General features: G+C 39.0%; 4 protein-coding genes across 8 annotated transcripts; 2 read left to right on the plus strand and 2 right to left on the minus strand.

Annotated features, from left to right (window-relative positions):
- Window positions 1-478: 478 nt before the first annotated feature.
- rsrp1 (arginine/serine-rich protein 1) lies at window positions 479-4,526 on the minus strand. 4 transcript variants are annotated; one of them, XM_086094595.1, is made up of 5 exons: window positions 4,333-4,526; window positions 2,905-3,410; window positions 2,649-2,824; window positions 1,123-1,197; window positions 479-816 (listed from the first exon to the last, which is right to left on the minus strand). In XM_086094595.1, the coding sequence occupies exons 2-5, from the start codon at window positions 3,395-3,397 to the stop codon at window positions 679-681; spliced, it is 882 nt and encodes a 293-aa protein (XP_085950721.1). In that variant the 5' UTR covers window positions 3,398-3,410; window positions 4,333-4,526; the 3' UTR covers window positions 479-678. The 4 variants fall into 4 exon arrangements, 1 of the variants encoding a protein (XP_085950721.1); XR_015097065.1 differs by having other exon boundaries at window positions 734-816; window positions 1,123-1,519; window positions 1,697-2,824; window positions 4,333-4,525; XR_015097064.1 differs by having other exon boundaries at window positions 734-816; window positions 1,123-1,519; window positions 1,632-2,824; window positions 4,333-4,525.
- A 461-nt stretch (window positions 4,527-4,987) lies between these two features.
- mgst3b (microsomal glutathione S-transferase 3b) lies at window positions 4,988-6,464 on the plus strand. Its single transcript, XM_086094596.1, has 4 exons — window positions 4,988-5,223; window positions 5,371-5,493; window positions 5,699-5,771; window positions 6,110-6,464. The coding sequence occupies exons 1-4, from the start codon at window positions 5,098-5,100 to the stop codon at window positions 6,208-6,210; spliced, it is 423 nt and encodes a 140-aa protein (XP_085950722.1). The 5' UTR covers window positions 4,988-5,097; the 3' UTR covers window positions 6,211-6,464.
- A 1,576-nt stretch (window positions 6,465-8,040) lies between these two features.
- On the plus strand, window positions 8,041-11,061 carry tmem50a (transmembrane protein 50A). The gene is made up of 7 exons (XM_086095377.1): window positions 8,041-8,181; window positions 8,699-8,804; window positions 8,964-9,076; window positions 9,323-9,390; window positions 9,977-10,069; window positions 10,229-10,289; window positions 10,377-11,061. The coding sequence occupies exons 2-7, from the start codon at window positions 8,703-8,705 to the stop codon at window positions 10,420-10,422; spliced, it is 483 nt and encodes a 160-aa protein (XP_085951503.1). The 5' UTR covers window positions 8,041-8,181; window positions 8,699-8,702; the 3' UTR covers window positions 10,423-11,061.
- Window positions 10,902-15,336, minus strand: rhd (Rh blood group, D antigen). Of its 2 annotated transcripts, XM_086095376.1 has the most exons (10): window positions 15,165-15,336; window positions 14,755-14,941; window positions 14,503-14,653; window positions 14,246-14,393; window positions 12,432-12,604; window positions 12,221-12,358; window positions 12,026-12,153; window positions 11,869-11,948; window positions 11,679-11,752; window positions 10,902-11,143 (listed from the first exon to the last, which is right to left on the minus strand). In XM_086095376.1, the coding sequence occupies exons 1-10, from the start codon at window positions 15,307-15,309 to the stop codon at window positions 11,117-11,119; spliced, it is 1,251 nt and encodes a 416-aa protein (XP_085951502.1). In that variant the 5' UTR covers window positions 15,310-15,336; the 3' UTR covers window positions 10,902-11,116. The 2 variants fall into 2 exon arrangements, with proteins under 2 accessions (XP_085951502.1, XP_085951501.1); XM_086095375.1 differs by lacking the exon at window positions 10,902-11,143 and having other exon boundaries at window positions 11,254-11,752.
- Between the last annotated feature and the right edge of the window lie 891 nt (window positions 15,337-16,227).

Consider the following 16,227-nt stretch of genomic DNA (forward strand, 5'->3'; position numbering starts at 1 on the left):
AAAACTTCTTCAATTCAGCATTCTTTGGATCTTATATGAATCACATAAGAGATACTTTTGCCTTTTCACACAGTGAGATGTTTTTTTGTGTGAGACGTGTTTCACAATGTGTCTTGGAAATTAAAAGATAAAAGCTTGTTTTTCTAGGGTAAGGCAGCTTTAAGCACACCTGCAATCTGATTCTAGGTGGGCTGACCATTTGGTAGATCATTTCACTGTTTTAACAGTACTTAGTAGGTCTGCTTATAATTTAAGTAAATTGCATTTATGGGTTGAGTAGCAACAAAATTGTGTGTGGGGGCTGGGGGGATCATTGACCTCAAGTCTGATAAAGTACTTTTGGCAATAGTATATCTGCCAACTATCTACACTACAATGTGTGCCTTTTCACATACTATTAGACTTCATTTTAGTCTGTTATCACTAGTGTATCAGTATCATGCCAAATAATAATATACTGTTGAAAGAATTGACCAAGTTTACTTTTCATCAATAAATAACTTTATTTGAACAGCAAAAATACAGGTCTCGGGGAAAGAAATGATCCCACCTGAATTGATTTCTTCACTTCTTCCAACTTAAATCATCTGAAAGAAAATGTCATGATGAATTGACCTAACATATGTACAAAGTATTTACAAAATATGCAGTGTCCTTTTGGTTGTGCCCCAATCCGTCCTAGCGTAACTTGTTGCGCACTTGTTTGCGTGCCCTGGCGGACTGGCTGGACATGACTGGGACCCAGTGGCCATAGGGCTTCCTGCCTTCATAGCCGTCCACTCGAGCTGTTATTTCACTTGGTTTTGCCACACAATTCTGGGGAGAGATAAAGTAAAACATTGAGTTATCTTTTTACACCAGTCTCATAGGGTGGGGGCTTTACCCTTATTGATTAAAATATAGTATCATAGGCCCCAGTGTTCATCAAAAACAAGTGCTATGAGACATAAAATTACAATTCATACTGTATTACTGAACTCATAATTGTGCAGTTGAAAAAGCTTTTATTTTCTTACATATTTGCATGCACCTGAACTGTACTTAGCCAGTGAAAAGGGAGCCTGCATTCAGCACTGGGACATGCAAACTGTGAGCTTGGTCTAAGAGTATGTGGTCACTTACATTGATGTTGAAAGTGATGGTTTTAGTTTTTGCGGCCATCTTTGGGCTGGCGATAATGGCCTCTGCTTCGGTGCTCTGTTTCAAGACAAGAATAGCACAACTAGTAAGACTTTAGTAGAACGAGTGTTGAACTTTTTACTTCACAGACTCAATCTAGCTTCGGACAATACTTTTATAGAAAGCACGTTTACTGCAGAAAACCACATGCACATTTACTCTCACTGTTGTCACAGCCAACTCCTGGGCAGACGCCTCATGTACCAACTTATCTTTGGCATATGGAGACGACTTCTTCATCTGGTTCTAGCTCTCTTGACAGGAATAGTCATTATAAAGCACACGCCCAAGCTCCATCAGCAAGTGGTGGATTCTGCTAAATAACGATGACCCATTTCAACTGCAAACCATAGATACATTTGTCATGTCAACACAGTACTGCCTGGAGAACGCAGTGTATCAGTCCTCTAATTTGCTTGTCTTACGTGTACAGTTCTGTGTGTTTCATTCACATATGTGCTAATCCAGGTACAGAATAGATAACGCAGTGTGTGCAGGACAAGAATCATCAGTCAACCTTTCACGCAAGTCACATGACAGCCTTTTATTCCCAGGTGCCGGTGAGTGCAGACCACTGTCATGTTATCTATGAAGACAGGAATAAATACAGAAAGTATGTGCAGTCCCTCAAGGTTCCAAAAGGTCAACACAAGAAATACATCACAAAACACTCTTGTATTGACTCTCTTTAGAAATTGTGTTGGCCTTACACATTTCAGTTGGATGGTTTAGTTTGTTTCAAATATTTTGCCAGTGCAGCTAATGGCAAACTGAGTCAAATGACCCATTAAAATCATGATACGTACGCTGCATCTATAAATATAGATCTTTATAGCCCATGATATATGTTCTTATTTTATTTATATGCTTCACTTCTAGCTTTGTGTCTTAAAACGATTTTGGCTGATGCAATGAGGTAAGCGATTTTCTTCAAAAGGATTTTTATATACCTTCGGTTACGTTCACACCGCAGGGCATGACGACTTCTACTTTAAGATGATGTCATTGCCATGCGAAACAAATGTGCCGTCTGTGTGGCTCAATTACGACTGTCACCACTTTGTGCTTCCTGTTTGGGAGTGGAATTAAATTTAAGTCAAATATAAAATTACCACCGCTACTCTAAACAATTTTGCAGATGCACCAAGGATCTTGAGCACTACTCTCTCAATCACACACTCCCACCTACAAAGCACAAATATTTGCCTATTGATGATGTATAGGCGCTACCCTAAGGGTTCAAACGATAACGATCTCACGAATATGCAAATACAAAAGAGGCAGAGGTCCGATTTAAAATAAAATCCTGTTAGGGTTGGGGAAAACTAAAGTTATACGTCGCATATATGGGCAAACATAATGGACTTCACCTGCAGTGCGAACATAGCCATATATTATAACTTACACCCGCCAAAGTGCTCTGACCAATCCTAATCATGGTTAACATATTTAATGGGGCCGACACCCACCTGTGATGCCTTCTCGGGGTGTGGTCTCACCCTTGGCTCAAACTCAGGTAGCTCCCATAGGGGCTCCTCCACCTGCTCTGACAGAATCGGTTTCACACTCTCCGGAAGCTCCAATTTCTCCACTCCCATCAGCTTCATGGCATTGGTTTTTGCAGCTTTGAGGAGTTCTTTTTTATCTGAGGGGGGAAACAAGTGATGCTACAATAAGTACATGTAATATTTTCAGGCGGGGGCAGGGGGTTCTTATTCAAATTACCTTTCAAGCTCAAACTGACTGAACTTTTTGAAGATCGAGAGGGGCTTCTATAGGATCTGGATGGTGATCTGGGAAACCCGTTAAAACGATCTTGAGCCCTGCTGTATCTCCTCCCGGCAAATGAAGACCTTGAGCGGGACCTGGAACTTGAGCGTCTGCTGTGTCCGTAATACCTGTCCAGTGAGGGTGAGCGGCTGTAGGATCGAGAGTGTGCCCTGTCGCGGCGACCCCTGCTGTGTCTTCTTTGGCTGCGACAGTGGGAATGTCTGTGGCAGCGAGGATGAGAGCGGGACCTGGAACGAGAGGAGGAACCACTGCTGGGTGACGAAGACCTGTGACGCCCCCTGTCATTGCCAAAAGATGAGGAAGGGCTGCTTTCATAACTATTCCTGGAGCAGTAGGACGAGGGGCTGCTCTGAGCAAAAATCCCGCTAGGGTCATCACTCTGGTGAACATGAGCCATTGCTAGGTGAGAGTCTTCTCCCTTGGTCATCGTCTTGCACAAGCTGAAAATAAAAATAAAAATGGGATTAAGGAAAACATTGAACAATTTCCCATGGTATGGAGGATGGCCGTCAGTACCTGTGGTACTGTATTACTTTGTAATTTTGTTGTTCCTACAAAGCAAGAGTATTTGCCTGTTAGTATTGTTGTACACTGACTGTGCGTTGGTGCTCTCCCTCCCTCCCCCCATGTGTTTTAATTAGTTAATATGCCTTCAGATTGTGTGGAAGTATTAAGACTATTAAAAAAAATTTTTTTTGCTCTATACGGCGAAATCCGCCGGGTGTAAAGAATGTATTTCCCCGCGACAATCGGTGTTTCAGTTTCTCATGTTTAACACAGTAGCTAGTAGTAAACATGTAAACGATGAATAATCGAAGACAAATAATAACCTATTCGGGGTTCAACACGTTTGGTATATTACTTGGCTGATTGTTTGTCCAGCCCACGTGATTAATGGCGTTCTTACGCAACGACAACGTACTGGAAAATTGCAGATAGTTGCTCTATATGGCGCATTTTCACCCGGTGTAAAGAACGTATTTCCCCGCGACAATCGGTGTTTCAGTTTTTCATGTTTAACACAGTAGCTAGTAGGATAGATGTAAACGATGAATAATCGAAAACAAATACTAACCTATTCGGGGTTCAACACGTATGGTATATCACTTGGCTGATTGTTTGTCAAGCCCACGTGATTAATGGCGGTCTTACGCAACGACAACGTACTGGAAAATTCCAGTTTATACAAGCTAGCGTTAGCTGTAGCTCGAACGTGGCATGCTTTCATTGTTCTGACCGGCTTTTGGCTTCTTTCAAATACTAGCATACAAAGCAAGGCGTTTATACACAAACTTACTAAACACTGCGATGATACCACATCTAGAAATACAAATTAATAACAATATAATGTGATGACCTTACCAGAAAGACTGTCGCTTCAGTTGAAATCGTAACAAAGACAATATGATCGCCTTTTACAAACTAATTGAGTAATTTGGATGTAATCAAATATATTTTCTGATCGATTGTTAAATTTCTGCAACCAATCCCGTTGTCGTGCTGCTGTGAAAATGAAATCGGTCTGGCGGAACAAAGAGTTTTACTGTGCTTCTGGAAATTTCCAGTCACGTGATTCTCCTCTGTGACGCCCTCTCCTGGCGATATGTCCGAAAGCTTTCAAAAGCGATCAAGACTCCATGAACAGAATGATTTTTATTTATTTTTAACTTAATCATAAGGACGTTTATAAACATTTCAACAATATAAACGTTGTATTTCTCTAGGGAAAAAAAGGCATATGTAAGCTAAACGTGAAACGCTGAACTGTGCAAGTCTTTACGTGAATTCATGTTGTAATGTAGTGCCATTACGTATTCGTGGAAATCAGTCAATAATGTGAGGGTGTAAATATTACAACTCACAAGCTGTGATAGCAGCGGCTTCAACACACAGCAAAATAAAGGTGCCATTGCCCTTTGGGAAATGTAGGCGATGGGAATCTCGCGATAAGGCATCCTATGTAGATGCCTCGCGATATCTTCTGCACAAAGGTTATGTCATATCTCGCGATATTTATACACACGACTTAAATAATAGCTGCACGAGCGCGATACTTGTTCCTCAAAGTGACAGTCTTCTCTGATCGCTCCTCTGCGACCTGGAAACGAACCTAGCGATTGTTCAGAGATGGATATTGTGACTGTTTTGCCCCCCAATTTTGGATATGTCATATTCACTTATCTTTACAGTTGGATTATGCTGTCTTATTTAGCTGTAAAAGTTGGAGCAGCCAGGAAGAAGTATGGCGTTAAGGTAGTGGTGTTTTCATTTCAGTGGAGTAGTGGACGAAATATTTAGCGATTGATTTGAGTTGGCGTTTGTTGCTTGTTGCTTTTGAAGAGTCATTGTTGTGTTATTAATATTTTATAATAAAATAATCACGTGTCCTGTATTTTACAGTATCCAAAAATGTACAGTGACAAGGAGCAAGTGTTCAACTGTGTCCAGAGAGCCCATCAAAACACACTTGAGGTGTATCCGCAATGGCTTGTGTTCCAGACCATCGCAGCCATTGTCTATCCGGTATGCTTTATTTTAATTCAAGTTCAAGATATTCGTCATAATGGTTTCTTCAAACGTCAGTCTTGTGGGATGGGCGAACGTTATCTTTGCACTCTGACACGATGATAATGATAACGGCCTCAGGAGCCAATAGCATAGTCACAATGACGAAGCACATTTTCAATGATCTGGATTTGAATGTTGTTTGTTGATTATCTATTCTCAGTTATCAGCGTCAGTGCTGGGGGCAATTTGGGTGACCAGTCGACTTTCCTATGCCTGGGGCTATTACACTGGAGGTAAGTCTGAAAATTAGGGATAAATCACTTATTTAAAAATATATATATATATTTTTATTTTATTCCTCAGGATTTCTACAACAATTGGCATATTTACTTCCAAAACGGCCTTACAACTGAACTCTACATAGAGTGATTGAAATTGAAAGTTAGAAATGCATCTTATGGCCAAATGTGACGTCATTTTTTAGGCTCATTGAATAAATATATATATATATATATATATATATATATATATATATATATATATATATTAATTCAGTAAAGTTTTTGTAAAGATTAAATCAACTGTATTTTTTAAGTTGTACTTTAAAATATGGAATGCTTTTCGTTTACAGAACCTGCTAAGAGAATGTACGGTGTCTATGGCTACATTGGATTATTCGGAGTCATCGGTCTGTCCATATCTGTAGCCTTGCAGTTGCTTGGAGTTTTTTAAGATCATTGTCCAAAGCAAATTGCTCTTGTGTTTTCCAATGGGACCTGACACAATTATATAATGGTATGTTTTTACATGTATCACCTTCTTCTTCTTTTAATTCGTTTACAGCATTAATTAAACTACAAATGTTACTGGAAATGCATTTCATACTCTAATCACTATGCCATGTTTTGATTATGACTGAGAATTGTTATGAGTTGAATCTTGTTCTCCGTCTAATACAATTAAAACATCAAAATGTTTGCCCTGTTGCTTGTTGTTTTTGTCCAGTTATTTGTATTTTCAGGGCACTGAATCAATTGCAACTTGCCTGTTCACTTTGTCATGGAAGACATTTTGACTCTCATCCAAAGCAGGCCCGTCTGTTCATGCTCAAAGACGAGCTAGTGGTAAAGGCTCCAAGTGTATATCCTCACTGTTTCTCAACCAACACATTAGTGTACCGTGGGAAAATACCCAATCATTATTTTTTTATTAAAAAAAATAACATCCATCCATTTTCTATGCTACTTGTAGAGTACTATTTTTCCGAAAGCTGGCAAAAATAGTTTTGTCTATATGAACTTGGTTGCCATGGCACTGTAAAGTGCCATGAGATATAATCGGGTGCTGTGGAAAATAATCAAATTTCATTAAAGTAAAAAAAATATTTATTACGTTTAGCACTATTGATTATCCATACACAAATATTTATTACAATTAGTACTATTGATCATTCATTGTTCATCTATACCAGCGTCTTTTAGTGAAAGTCAGAACAATTAAATGTGTTTTCTATTAGATGGCAGAGGGTACAAACCCCCTACTTATCCACCTGTGTAAAATTGGTACATTGACTAATACAGTATATACACATAATAATAATAATAAATAATAATTGGCTTGCATTGTGGGACTAATAAAGGTTATACAGTATATACACATAATAATAATAAAAAAAAAAGAAATACATAATTGGCTTGCATTGTGGGACTAATAAAGGTTATCTAAATTCTAAAGGTTGGAAAACACTTGGCTTAGAGAACAAAGGGTGAGACTATTTTGCAACTTGCGCACCAAATGTTTCCTTGAAATTCAGTTTCAGGCAACCCCTGTTTTAGACAGTTTGCTGCTTGTAATTGTGCCAGTTGGAGTGTTAGTAACATATGACACGAAAAAAAAATAGTTTTAGGGGATGTAACTAAGTAAACAAGTACAGTATATATATATATATATATATATATATATATATATATATATATATATATATATATATATATATATATATATATATATATATATATATATATATATATATATATATATAATGTGTACAATTATTCATAAATATGCCTTTGTGAATAAATAGTGGAGCTGAGTCATCATTTATTATAAAGTAAATATAAACGTTAAGAAATCATCTACGGTACATTTTGCAATTCTGAACGTTTGACGGTTCAGAAGAGACTGCTAGAAGTCCTCGTGTGACTCACATGACGTTTCAGACACAGAGCTCTTCAAAGATGGCGAATACCACCGCCAAACGGAACAGATGATATCAGAAAATCGTAAACGACTGCACACACACTAAAAAATCCCTTTTAAGTTGGGATGAACTTCGCTCACTGCTTAAACTCACGCATATGCAACAATTAATTATTTAAAACGGAAACTAAAACAGAAATCACGCTACATCAGCGGTTGGTTAGTTTAAAATGGTTGACATTTATAATAGTTTAATAAAATTGAAAGTATATGAATAATGTTAATAGTTCTGTTTTAATTAATCGAAACAATTTTAAAATATAAAATATTGTGCGTTAAAACAATATATTTCATTCTTTCCCATTGCCCTTGAAGGCACCAATATCAATAGCTGCTTAGCGTGCCTCGTAACTGTGGGCGAACTGCGCATGCGCATGAGCGAGCTCTCGGAAGCAAAGTCGGCCTGATCCAAAGGGTCCACATCAAAAAAATCGAAAATAAAAGGTACGTACTCATTTAAAAACGACTTAAGAGTGTGTGAACATTACGGACGTATGAGTTTTCCCGTAACATCGACGCTGTCTCGTGGGGTTTACAATCGGTTTCAGCGACGTCTTGGTGAGAAGGCACCTTAGAGGAAATGTTTGCTAGTATCAAAGCGACGAACAAAAGAATGCTACGACACAGTAGTGTTTATTTCCACTGTCTAGCAGACTATTTGCGTAACGTAGTTATTAGTGTATGTCTTGAGAATTTGTTATCAAATGTGTGTCACAGATTTGCCCATTTCTGTTTCACATTTCAGGATAACGCAATTGTTAGTAATTTTGTTGCCTGAGTTGGGCATCATCCCCATACAGCAGTTGCGCACTAACGTTGCCTTTGCTTGTGTTTGATTTTTTAATTTTGCGTATTGGTCTAAACCTAAATAAATAGCAAAGCACACATAGCTAATAGTTCTTCGAATATCGTGTTTAGTTATTAAACGATTCTTGTTGACGACACGTTCTTCCTTTTCCAGAACCATGTCAGGATTTCTGGACGGGATTCGGTGCGGAGAGTGCGACTGCAGTGTGGACTGGTCTGAAAAAAGAAACACCGTCGCATCTATAGCTGCTGGCGTTCTGGTATTTCTCATTTTCTCATGTTCCTTAATCCTACATTTTTATTGTGCAGATAACCAAACCACAAAGTCCAACCACAATCCATTGACACATTTTTTTGTACACCAGTCGTAGCACAACTCACCTTTCACATCTTAGTTTTTTTTTCTTGTGCCATTGCAGTTCTTCACTGGTTGGTGGATCATCATAGATGCAGCAGTTAAGTATCCAGCTGAAGAGGAGTTTCCCCATTCTTATCACACATGTGGAGTCATCGCTACTGTAGCTTTTCTCATGTAAGGCTGGGTTTACAAACACTTTCTAATTAGTCAGATGTATTTTGTATTATTTGGTTTGAGGAATAAGCAGTTGAGAACATGGATGGTTTGTTACACAGCTTGGTAAAACTGACAATATTCTTCTGTTAATTTTTAATGAAAACAGTCTAACACGCATTGCAAACCAGCAGTTTTTTTTTGAAGAAACCCCATACACAATGAGTTATTGTATATTAACACAATTTTTGAATTTGTTTTGTGCAGGATAAATGCTGTGTCAAATGGCCAGGTGAGAGGTGACAGCTATAGTGAAGGCTGCATGGGGCAGACAGGTATGTACATGGGCAACCTGACATTAAGAAAATCCAGTACAAGAGCTTCATCAAAATATGAGAATGATGCTAAATTACATGGGATGAATTTCTATTTTGGTTACCTTGATTAGGTGGATGAGGGGAAACGAAATATTAACTTCTTAGTATAATGCTTGCTATTTCAACAACCACAATAATAAATATGGTATTGTTAAATCAATATACCTCTAATAGCGCCAGTCAATACAAAAAAAAATTAAAGGCAATTTTGTTCACATGAAGCAGGAGTGCAATTTTTTTTGCCCCAAAAGAGCTACTTTTCAAGCAGCCAACCTCCCGTGATTGACTTTTTTATTATTATTTTTTATTAATTTTTTTGTTCACACCGCACAAAGTAAAACCAGTGAGCTAAAATTCTGGACTAAAAAATTCAAAGCTACATACTTCAGAAAGCAAAACTCTTTAAATGATGCATGTATATCTTAAAATATGCATGTTTATCTAACGTTGCAGCAGTTGAGTTGATGACAATCCTCGTGCTCTAGCGCTACATACATGCAACAGTCAAGCAGAAGCCCACCTTTTGTTATCTCTCTCTTTGCAGGCTCTCGTATTTGGCTCTTCATTGGCTTCATGATGTCTTTTGGATCCCTCATTGCCTCCATGTGGATCCTCTTTGGAGGTTTTGTAGTGGCTCGTAAGTAACTGGGAAGTTTTGTTCTGATTGAGTCATTTACAATGAATGACAATTGATTGCACTCCTGTTGAGGCATTGTAAAAAATAAAATAAAAAATCAGGTACCGAAATATATGTAATTGAAATAATAAGCTCCATGTTTTTTTCTTTTCTCCTCAGAGAAGCATATTGTGTACCCTGGAATTGCCATTTTCTTCCAGAATGCATTCATTTTCTTTGGGTAAGTCAGTAGGCCGAAGCGATCCTGTTAATATTTCAGATGTCATATTCCGCAAAATAACTGACATGCTCCTTTATTTTTATTCAGGGCCCTGGTGTTCAAGTTTGGACGTACAGAGGATCTGTGGCAATAACTGACCCCAAGTGTGTCTGTCCATCATTGTTATACTGTACACTGCTTTCTTTGTTGTTTAAGACAATATGCTTCAGGCTTCAGTGATTATTCATCACTTTATATGTAGCCTCTGTAGCGTTCAGGATTGACTTATTTAATTTATATTTTTGTCGCTGTTTTAAAAGGCTAAATCGTAACCAAGCACAAATCATGGCTTCCTTCACAGATTGACTGTTTTGAACTGTGGCACATTTTGAAATGTGTGTCTGCCCTGTGCAGCTGTGTTGTTGAAGATGGTATAAAACTTGCGTATACTAGGTCCAAGCCTCCTGTGGGTATGCTTTTGCTCTCCCATTGTTTTATGTAACCTGTCAGCAGAGTGGAAATAACACATTTTGTGATGTACAAAATACCTGAGGGAACTACCATGAACATGCATACTGACAAAACTCACCATATGAGATTGTATCTCTGAAATAACATGAATTGAGCGCTGAATCATCTTGTCATGTAGATTTATTGTAAAATGGTCATGATCTTGCGTGGCTGAATTGAGGTCTGCTAGATTTACTTACGGTTTGGCCATTTCTTACATTTGTACAAAGGGGCCAGACTTTGGCTACCATGGTATAATTAAACAATCATTCTCAGCAGGAAACAGGTTTTGCAATTGTCTTTTGTAAATGTGTACAGTTCCAGGGTCAGTCCTCAGATTACTTGCGAATTGCAAGATGCTCAAACTGCAAAACATAATTTGTCTTTGAGGTCGCACACACATGAAACATCTTTAATAATTGTTTTTATTTCTTAAAGGTACAGTGTGTTTTATTTAGTGACATCTAGTGGTAAACTATTAAATGCTAAATTTTTTAGGCATGTGCACTAAAGTACCTCAGAGAGACCACACTTGGCAAGCCTTCCACCAATTAAGCCTACAACCAATAATTATTGGCTTAAATGAGCAAGCAGGAGTTAGCGGGAGTGGCTAGCAAGAGCAAAGCACATGGAGACAGGCCTATATCTTGGGACAAAGCGACACTAGCTGCAAGCGCCACTAGAGGCTGTGTTCTCTATAGTTCTTTCCTTTGGGTAAACGTAGCACAAAGATGGCAACGAAATATGGCAGCCTCCTACAAGGTGTGGCCTACAGTATGTAATATAGTGCGCTGATGTTGCATATTGAAATCAAGTGGGGGTTTTTTTTTAGTTCACCTCAAGATGGCACTAAATTGTACTGTCTAAGAATCTTATGGGGTTTTTTTTATGTTCTCTTACCTTCCAGAAAGCCTGATCATCAAAACATTTTTTATCTTGGGGTGGTCTCCAGATGTCCCACTTTAGTAGTACCCCTTTAAACATAGAAAAGTGACTAACATTCAGATACTGCTTTGTATTTATTTTCACATTTTGAGGATATTTTGTCCTGCAGAATTTGACCAAACTACTTACTACTACATAATTGTACCTGTTATGATCCCGATGCTCAGGCTTACAGCTATCGTGATGATGAGAACACAAATGTGAAATACAGCAAACCGGATCGCCCTGTAAATGAAAGACCACTTACTCACATGTTGTGTGCGTGAGTGTCCAAATGTGACATTGCGACAAAGCATATTTACGTTGTGTGATCATCACACTGTTGAATCTGCAGGACCAGGTGTATCAGCCATCCCAGTAGCCCAGGGAGTCCATGTGTGCTCAGAACACTACGGGTGTCATGGCACTCAAAGGCATGCAGCATGTGGTTCTGGTTGGTCAAACGTGGTATGATATTGATTGATGAGAAACTGACAGATCAACACATTGATCACCACCTTCAGGTATTGGAATCCAATGGTTGACACAGCAGCCGCGGCCAGTCCAGTTGTCATGGCCTCCCATGGGTAACGTATTGACGGCATGGAAACCCCGACAGCGACACCGCCAGCAAGTATGCATGACTGAAAATTGGCCTAATAAGAGAGTGACAACATAAGCTCAATGCCTCTGTGAAACTAATCGGTCCAAACAATCACTTCAACGTACTGGATTGACTTTTCCATTCGGACTGGAGAGTGCAGACACAGCCACAGATGCTACAGCACTGACAGCCAAGGCCAGGTAGGTGCTGCACACTGCCCCCAACCTCCTCTCGGGAAAATTAGGATCCATGAGGATGGAGTTAAAACTAGGCCAAAACATCCAGAGAAACACAGTACCTATAGAAACGGAATGTTAGCACTTAGGGGTGTAAACGAGGGGGAGAAAAGTGATACCCCTGACATTGAGTATGAGTGATATGTATACGCTAGTTCTTTTTTTATTTTCTAGCAAAAGGTTTTCCTTTGTCATGTTTGGTGGAACTGTTGATTGCTGGCTGTTTTACTTTTGACTATAATATAGTACATTTTCTTACATTATTATTTGTCAAAAATATTTACATATTTGCGCGGTTGGGGGGCGCAGGGGTGGGGGTGCGAGTGTTGGAACGCTGCTAGCAGTGGCCGGAAACGGCACTGATGTGTAAAACACGGAAGTCGGAAGTCTGTGGCATCTACCCCATTAAAACATCCATGTTACAACACACACACACACACACATGTTTGTTTCACACACACACACAAGTTTGTTTCACACACACACACACGCACGCACACATAAACACGCACGCACACACACGCACACAGAGGTGTGTTTTACTATGTTTGTGGGGCCATCTCATTGACATAATGCATTTCCTAGCCCCTCCCCCTAACCCCAACCATCAAAAATGATTCTCTACCCCTATTCCTTATCCTAACCTCAACCATAACCCAATTCAAACCTAAACTCTAAAATCAAGTCTTGACCCTCAAAAAGAGGTCTAAACTTGTGGGCCACAGCAAAATGGCCCCACATGGACGGGTGGGGCCCACAACTCTGTGAAATCCTGAAATGGTGGCTCCACTATGTAACAAAAACAAGACCGTGCGCGCGCACACACACACACATTCACACAGGTTTGTTTTTCTATCTTTGTGGGGCCATCTCATTGACATAATGCATTTACTAGCCCCTGCCCCTAACCCCAACCATCAAAAATGATTGCCTATTCCTTAACCTAACCTCAGCCATAACCCAATTCAAACCTAACCTCTAAAACCAAGTTTTGACCCTCAAAAAGAGGTCTAAACTTGTGGGGCCCAGCAAAATTGCCCCACATGGACGGGTGGGCCCCACAACTCTGTGAAATCTCCAATTGTTGGCCCCACTATGTAACAAAAACAAGACCATACGTGCGCGAACACACACACACACACACAACCTGAATAATTATGCTTAAAAAAAAAAGACATGGTGGGGCACAGAGAAACCATGTGAGGAAAAAAACCCACCCACGGTCAGGTCATCCACACTGAGTGATGACAGCCCATGGCAACAAGGGTCGCCACCATCCCAGAGACCCCGGGCCAGACTGACTGACTGGTGTAAGTGCCACACACGGTGAAGTGCTCTCCCAGTCCTCCAGGCCTAAGAAGCCTTAAGGATAAAAATGTATATAAATAAACATTTTTGACTTGACTTCCCCTTGAAGAACAAGTTTTTTGTTTTATAAATTGCAAATTTGGTAAATGTTATGTTATTTATCCTACCGTAAATTAACAAAAGGTTTACTTCTTTAAAAATTGCTCGAAATTTGGATTCAGTGGGATGCAATTTAGTGCCTTGCTCAAAGGTCAAAGGCCCTTCAGTCTGAACTTGGATTCTTCACCATTGGACAACAGTGTGTCTGAAAGAATACATGCCCACGCTGGGTTTGTCCTTCGAACAGCATTTGAAGCCTGTACAGTATGTAAAGCCACACATAGCCATCTACACACCTAACATGGAGAACAATCCTATTTTGCGGTCAAGTTTCTCCTTCTCGAATCGCCCTTCTGATTCTTTCCGATAGAGGATCCACGTCAGCACAAGACCAAAGAAAGCTCCAAAGATGTGAAGCACCATGATGCAGTTCAAATGCTGTACCTATAATCATATTGTGAATTAATTACAAAAGGTGGAGTAGCCTATAATTTACTACAGGGCAATTTTTTAAGGTCTCAACATTAAATCAGTGAAACAAAAACTTTCTTACCGGCAGCAAAGTCTGCAGGAGCCACTCATTCAGGACAAAGCCAAATACCTCCAGCAGGGCCATGAGAATTAGGTGGACAGGGTTTGTTTTGCCTTGCACAGCCCCAATTGAGATGAGAACTGAGGCTGTGCACATCTCAGCAACCACCAAGCTATAAACAATATGTTAAAATGCCCATTCCATTATGATGTTTCTAATTTTTTCAAGCAGGACATATCTTGTATATTTGCTAAATTAATCATTGATAATTACCTTCTCAGGTCAATCTTAATCTTCCCTCTGTAATACCAGGACTCAAAGCCGTTGAGTATGAGTGCCCACTGGGTTGCAATGACAGCTATGAGAAGGTTGAACCCTGAGCCACTGAAACCATAGCGTACTAAAAAAGTACTCAAGAAGCCAAAACCAAAGAAGGCCATCACATTCAAATCCTGGAACACTGGGGGGAAAAAGAACAAGTTTTAAAATAATTTTTAATTGTGGCCCACATTGCAACACAGCCAAAACATACAATGACACCTTTTGTGTAATTCTTTGTCTTTTTTCAGCATGTTTTTTTAATTCATTTTTTTTAGCAATTAATAAAATAAACCATTTGACCTAGATTAGAATACCTAAACATTTTATAAAATGTTGCACTTATAACGCTTTGGATGACGTACCTGGATACAAATTGCTGAATGTAATCCCATTCACGTTGTTTTCAATCTCAAAGTAGAAGTAATACACGACAATAAAGCCTGCCTGTAAGAAAAGCAAAAAAGGAGCCAAACGAGGACGCAAACTTGGGGCGTATTTGGGAGCCATAGTAGATCACTTTGCTCCAGCAGACGCATGCTTCACTCTGATGATATGAAATAGGGCACAGCCCACCGTGCAACTTTTTGTTATCATTTACTACATGAGCAGGGAAAGAGAAAGTACATGCCCACCTCAACCTATTGCAATTTGAAAAAAATACTCAAATTTGAATATTCTCTTCATTTGAGCATTGACAACAGAATACATACCAAATATAAATAATACTTCATACAAACTGGATGAAGTAAGAACCTGAAAATACTATTTTCTGAAAAAATATGTTTTCCAAACTGAATAAAAAAATGGTAATGTGGGGGACACACACAATTTTTTTTATCAAAGTATCCAGATATTTTAGTCAATGTGTCAACATTTCACATTAACCTCTTGTTTGTTTGTTTTTTACTTCAGGGGGAGTCAACCCATAAATGTTCTTTACAACTTATTCTATGCAACCCTAAGTCTAAACAAATCCATCTCAGGAGGCGGCCATTTTTCCACTTACTGTCGACTAAAAATGACATCATAGTTGCTCAGGGTTCAGTTTTTACATTATTAGCATAATGATAATAATAATAATAATAATAATAATAATAATAATAATAATAATAATAATAATAATAATAATAATAATAATAATGCATCAGATTTATAGCGCTTTTCTAGACACTCAAAGACGCTTTACAAGGGAATGGATACATGAGTATAATTTAAGTATCTTGAGGCCGGGCTGAGAGTCCTCTTTTTTTTGCAGCATGACCGACTAAGACCGCCATTTTGAGCTGTGACGTAAGCTCGGAATTGTCCATACAGGTACAGTATTTTTTCGATTTCTATGTTAATGACACAAACGCGACAAAACACAGAAAATATTTAAGCAAGCCCTGCCCCCTTGTGCATTTGATTGGCCAATGAGCAATACCC

Source organism: Leptonotus elevatus, chromosome 14 (assembly GCF_054856555.1).
Source record: "Leptonotus elevatus isolate MCC_2025b chromosome 14, RoL_Lele_1.0, whole genome shotgun sequence".
NCBI lineage: Eukaryota > Metazoa > Chordata > Actinopteri > Syngnathiformes > Syngnathidae > Leptonotus > Leptonotus elevatus.